The sequence below is a fragment of the Helianthus annuus genome, chromosome 15 (genome assembly GCF_002127325.2).
Source record: "Helianthus annuus cultivar XRQ/B chromosome 15, HanXRQr2.0-SUNRISE, whole genome shotgun sequence".
NCBI classification, from domain to species: Eukaryota; Viridiplantae; Streptophyta; class Magnoliopsida; order Asterales; family Asteraceae; genus Helianthus; species Helianthus annuus.
In genome coordinates, this window is record NC_035447.2 from 100,479,949 (window position 1) to 100,485,863 (window position 5,915).

Here is a 5,915-nt window from a genome sequence, read left to right on the forward strand (position 1 = left end):
TCTAAAGTGAGAGAACCCCCATTCCCCTTCCTCTAAACAGTAAACTCCATGCTTACCCCATTATCTTTTTTACTTCTCCTTCAATTATGCAAAAACCCTACCACAAAAACCAATTTTCAAAATAACCCATTTGATTCAACAACCAAAAATCTGTCACCAAATTGCAATTATTCAATTCAACAATTGGCCATACATTATTATATTACATTCTTTGCTCTAAATTTGAGGATGATTTACAATTATTTAATTCAACAATTGCCATTACATTATTATATCACATTCTTTTCCTCTAAATCATATGCAGATTCAACTTGAAGCCAAGTTTTTTTCTTTCACAAATATTTTAAACTCTCTTCTCTCCCAATAATTTCATATATTCCTACACAAAAATGCATCCTCCAATCACATTCATTCTCTTCTTCTCAATTCTAACTTCTCTCCTCTATCTCATCAGGGCCACTCTCAATCTTTCACTTCCCTATCAACACCCTTATCCTGAAGCTGTTGTTCAACAAGTACAAAGGTTAAACAAATCCTTCTTTTTTTTTTTTCAATGTAAAGACTTTAATGTTCTTCACTATGAATTCTAAGTTCTATTCATAGATTTTGATTGAATGTTGAAGTCATACCAAGTTACGGTTTATGCTTACATGTTACTGTATATAATGTTATATAGGCCGTATGAGAATTATATTGGCCGTAACAAAAAAAAAAAAGTGACTGATGTAACATTTTATACCACTAACAAAGTCATACGGCCAGTATGACCTTTTATCACATGTTATACCCTCCATATGGTCATAATGAATGGTGTACGTATAGCAGCACCCATTTTGTATCTGTGTGTTTCATTTTAGATTTTTTCTACACAGGAGAATAAATGCATCTATACACAAAAGACATATCCTGGACACCTCAGGCTCCGGTTGTCTAACCGGAAACCCAATCGACGATTGCTGGAAATGCGACCCAAACTGGCGCAACGACCGCCAACGCCTAGCGGACTGCGCCATCGGCTTCGGCCAGTCCGCCTTAGGCGGCAAAGGCGGCGAGTACTACACCGTCACCGACTCCTCCGACAACGACGTTGTCAACCCAACTCCGGGCACCCTCCGGCACGCCGTCATACAAACCGAACCCTTATGGATCATCTTCACATCAAACATGCACATCAACCTCAAACATGAACTCATCATCAACAGCTACAAAACCATTGACGGCCGTGACGTCACCGTCCACGTCACCGGTAACGGTTGTGTCACCATGCAGGACGTAACTAATGTTATTATTCATAATATACGTATATATAACTGTAAACCTTCTGGGAATGTTGATGTACGGTCAACTCCGACGCATGTTGGCCGGAGAGGGTTGTCGGACGGTGACGGGGTTTCGATTTCGGGCTCGAGGAATATATGGATTGATCATTGTTCTCTTGCTCATTGTACGGATGGTTTGATTGATGCTATTTTGGGATCGACTGCGATTACGGTTTCGAATTGTTATTTTACGAATCATAATGAAGTTATGCTTATGGGTCATGATGATGAGTACTTGCCAGATAAAGGAATGCAGGCGAGTAACGGGACCAGAACTTTTTAGTCGAGTTATCACAGGGCCGGCCCGTAAGACTTATCAAACTAGGCTAAGGCCTAGGGCCACCAAAAAATAAGGGCCTCCAATTTTGTTTCCTTTCATATATTAGACTTGTTTTTTGCCATTTAAACAACGTTTCTAGGCCCAAGATTTAGGATTTACACTAGGAGTCTGCATTGTCCATACACACAACACATCAACCCTCGTTACTTGCGGCGTCTTTTGAGTAACGAATGTGAAACTGATTGCGGATTGAGTGAAATTAGGGCCAAGATTAGGAAAAATCATCGCTATGAGTATTCAATGTCTCAAATCTCAATCTCAATTCCTTTATACCAATTCAATAGGGCCCTGACTTTGTAGTTAGCTTAGGGCCTCCAAAAATGTTGGAACGGCTCTGAGTTATCGTAAAGTTTTTCTTTTTTCTATGTTGAGTTAACTGTCATTTTCGTCCCTGTGGTTTCCCAAAAAAACATTTGCGTCAGTCCTGTCATCAACATTTTTGAAACGTGTCACTTCAATCCGAAAAGATAACGACTTGCGCCAGTTCCGTCCTCAACGTTTTTAACGGACGTTATCTTTTAAGACTGAAGTGGCACGTTTAGAAAATGTTGAGGACAGGCTGGCACAATTTTTTTTTAGGCTGAAGTGGTATTTTCCATCAAACCACACGAACGAAAATGAGAGTTAACTCTGTTGGTTACTTTATTAAAATAACTCAGATTTTATATATAAAAATTTAAAACATTTGATCAAGAGGTTAGCGGACCCCTCTTGACTCCCTTTGATTTTGCTCTTGCATGCATTATCGACTTGTACTTTTGGTAATCTTGATTGTACTGTGTGTTTTGTATGTAGGTTACATTTGCGTTTAATCATTTTGGGAAGGGGTTGATACAGAGAATGCCGAGGTGTAGGCATGGGTATTTTCACGTAGTGAACAATGATTTTACCGAGTGGAAGATGTACGCGATTGGTGGTAGCGCGAATCCAACGATTAACAGTCAGGGTAATCGTTATATCGCGCCGCCGGATCCCAATGCAAAGGAGGTAATTTTGTAACTCAAACAAAAGTTTTTAAGTGAAATTAATTTCAATTTCAATTCCAATTCCAATTCCAATTCCATAAAATTCAAATGTACTAATTAATTTATTTCAATACATATATATGTAAGGATTCGTGTGAACTTTCGAGTCCCAACAAACTAATATGGTCTATTTTCACAATTTGGATACGTTAACTAACTTACATATCTTGTTTTGATACACATGGATTTATACACAAATAGGTGACAAAGCGTATAGAAGAAAACAAGAAGAAATGGGATGGTTGGAATTGGAGGACGGATGGTGACTTGATGGAAAATGGTGCGTTCTTTGTGCCCTCGGGTGAAGGCCTAAACGCCATGTACGCAAAGGCGAGTAGTATTGATCCTAAGCCAGCCTTCCTCGTAGACCAACTAACGATGAATGCGGGTATCTTCGATGGGCCTAGGTACATTGTTCTATAAATTTATATAGTTATAATACTTATTCGCCAAACCATCGTAATTGCACTTTTAAATGCATTATAGCCGTTTTATCAGTTTTGTTCATGACATTATAGTCTAATGACATTTTGGGATGGAATAAGGCTTAGGGACCATTAGGTTCTGGGTTTGATTCCACAAGAGTTTTTTTTTTTTCCGAATTTACTATGTTTCATCCTGAATTAGTGTAGATTGCTTAGTTGGGAATTTGAGATAGATATGATCGGGCAGCCGTTAAAAAAATACTTATTTGTCAAACCATAGTAATTGCACTTTTGAATGTGACATTTTAAGATCATTATACTAATTTAATACTTAAAGTATTCATTGCCTTTTTGTCAAGGACTACCACTTGCCTTTTTCCCTAGTGGTTAGATTTAGGTAAAAAAATCTACTTTGATAACCACCACCACTTTTTGCTTTTTATATTAAGATCTTTATATCACTGCATGTGCTCATTCATATCTATCAATTGTTAATCACATTATTATTTTAGAATAGTTATATATATTCAATGCTAATTAACTTTTGTTACAACTTGCAAGTCATCAAATTTTTCATTAGAATTTTACCTCGTCCAAATGTATAAGATGATAGATACATATTGAAACTTTAGGAAATGATATTGCCAATAAAACTAGCTCCAATGTATTCAAACCCGGCATGTTATCTCGCATATAAGATATTCACCTATATTTTGAATACACTCATTTCTTCTTCAATGTTAAGTCCATTTTCTAACACATCTTAAAATTTTAATATTATAGATATGTGAGTGTGTGTGAGAGAGAGAAAGAGAGAGCGCCCCACCTTCTTCCCCCATCCAATAATGTCTGGAAACCCAGACGCATTTTCAAACGCCCCCACTGAACACATCTTGTAATTGAGTCGTCCGAATCCGAATGCCACTTGCCACCCACATGGTTATCCATATTATTGCATTGGATATGGTGTGAGTATTGTAGAATACTATAGTTTGTCCTTGAGGATTAGCATGTCGAATCCTACTAGACAACGGGGTATGGTCGCGTGAAACTAGCCACGGAGATGATGTGGCGTTGTTCCGTGCCGTGGAACACAACGCCCTAGTGCGGTCACGAGGTGGAGATCTCTACAAATGTGGATAAGCAATGAGGATTCAAGAAACATATGTAAACTGGATGTGCAAATACGTTATAGTTCTCATACGTGTGAAAAGTGAAATCACACTTCCATATATAAAAATTAAAAATCATGTGGGAATAATGTAAGGAATACAAATCTATAAGGCTATCTCAAAACACCAAATTTCATATCACCACCCCAGGGAGCTTAGTGGAAACTGAAGAGTGCACCCGCTTCCCTGAGTGTTTCGGTTAGAACTAGAAGTGTAAAGTTTTTGATTTTTCGTCCGAAAATCTTATAATAATAATAATAAGGATCTCCCCTCAATTATTTTGCCTAAATATTTATATAATATTTAACCGGCCTAGGTTGGTTATAGATTGATTAACTTAATATTTTCTAGATAATTGTATAATAAGATAATCATAACATTTTTATCCAAGGTTGACTAACTTAACCATATTATTATTTTTTAATGTTTAGTGCGGAATCTAAATATTAACCTTCTTGGTTTTTTAATTTACATCCTTATCAACCAATAAATTATTATTCTTTTGAAGAAAAATGTGTCTTAATGGCTTTTGGATGATTTTGACTAGTTAATTATTTTAGCTCATTTCACCTGTTTTATACAAGCTTTTAACCTTGATGATCCTTTGGAGATTAATACAATAAGAAGAATATTATATCTATTTAGTGCCATGAATTGGCTATGAAATTACATTCATGTCCTTCATCATTATGTAATCATCTATAATCTATTCATCTTTGATTTTACAACGAAGTAATGATTATACTTATAGTTATTCTTTTAACAATCATTTCACATAATCGAGTTTTTTTAGAGTCACATACCTCCCCCCTATCTTTATATATAATATATATACGTAGATATATATAGGGAGAAATAAAAGTGGAAAATATATGAGGATAAGGTAGATATATATAGAGAGAAATAAAAGTGGAAAATATATGAGGATAAGATACAGGGGTGTGGGAATAAGATGACCCTTTTTAAAGGCAATGCTAAAAGTGATATTATTTTTAGCACATGCGATTCATTGAGCTTTATAAAAATATTATACCAATAATGTAAACTAACTTATTTCCTTTCATCGGAAAATCGACTAACATGATCATGATTGTGCAGGGATGATGGTGGGGGCATGTCGTTTGGTGGTGGTCCGATCAACGGAGGTGGTGAAAGCGGCGACAATCAAAACGATGGGTACTTCGGGATGGTATTCGGTAGTGGCATGACCACAAAATCACCACCACCCACCATTATCTTTTCACTATCACTAGTTCTTATAGTTTTGTATGTTACCACCAATACCAACATCATCATGAATGGTGGTTGTTTTTAACGTTATTATATTGGTGATATTTGCTATAGTGATAGATTTGGGATATTAAATGTAAAAGAAGAAAAAAAATGGTAATATGATCAATTTCTTACAAGTTACAATTGTATTATATGTGCAACGAATACATACATATACACATACGTACACATATTTAATGAGCTTCATTACAAAAAGACCAACTTATTTAGAGTAGCGGTGAATATTATAGCGGAATGCATGTAGAGAGATAGGTTAATGAACATAGAGACAACCCGACAAATGGGTCAAGTTTCTAAAACGGGTCAAATCTTTATACGCGTTGCATCGGTGTATATATAAT

At 36.1% G+C, this 5,915-nt stretch overlaps 1 protein-coding gene across 1 annotated transcript; it reads left to right on the plus strand.

The window, feature by feature from the left end:
- Nucleotides 1–231: 231 nt before the first annotated feature.
- On the plus strand, nucleotides 232–5,694 carry LOC110898691 (probable pectate lyase 5). Its single transcript, XM_022145517.2, has 5 exons — nucleotides 232–523; nucleotides 873–1,575; nucleotides 2,455–2,646; nucleotides 2,886–3,091; nucleotides 5,380–5,694. The coding sequence occupies exons 1-5, from the start codon at nucleotides 390–392 to the stop codon at nucleotides 5,594–5,596; spliced, it is 1,452 nt and encodes a 483-aa protein (XP_022001209.1). The 5' UTR covers nucleotides 232–389; the 3' UTR covers nucleotides 5,597–5,694.
- Nucleotides 5,695–5,915: the final 221 nt, after the last annotated feature.

Excerpts from the sequence above, each read along its gene's own strand:
- LOC110898691 (XM_022145517.2), top strand. The coding sequence starts at position 390 with ATGCATCCTCCAATCACATTCATTCTCTTCTTCTCAATTCTAACTTCT. Across the intron at positions 1,576-2,454 it reads TGCCAGATAAAGGAATGCAG|GTTACATTTGCGTTTAATCA; the intron begins GCGAGTAACGGG and ends TTTTGTATGTAG. Across the intron at positions 2,647-2,885 it reads CGGATCCCAATGCAAAGGAG|GTGACAAAGCGTATAGAAGA; the intron begins GTAATTTTGTAA and ends ATACACAAATAG.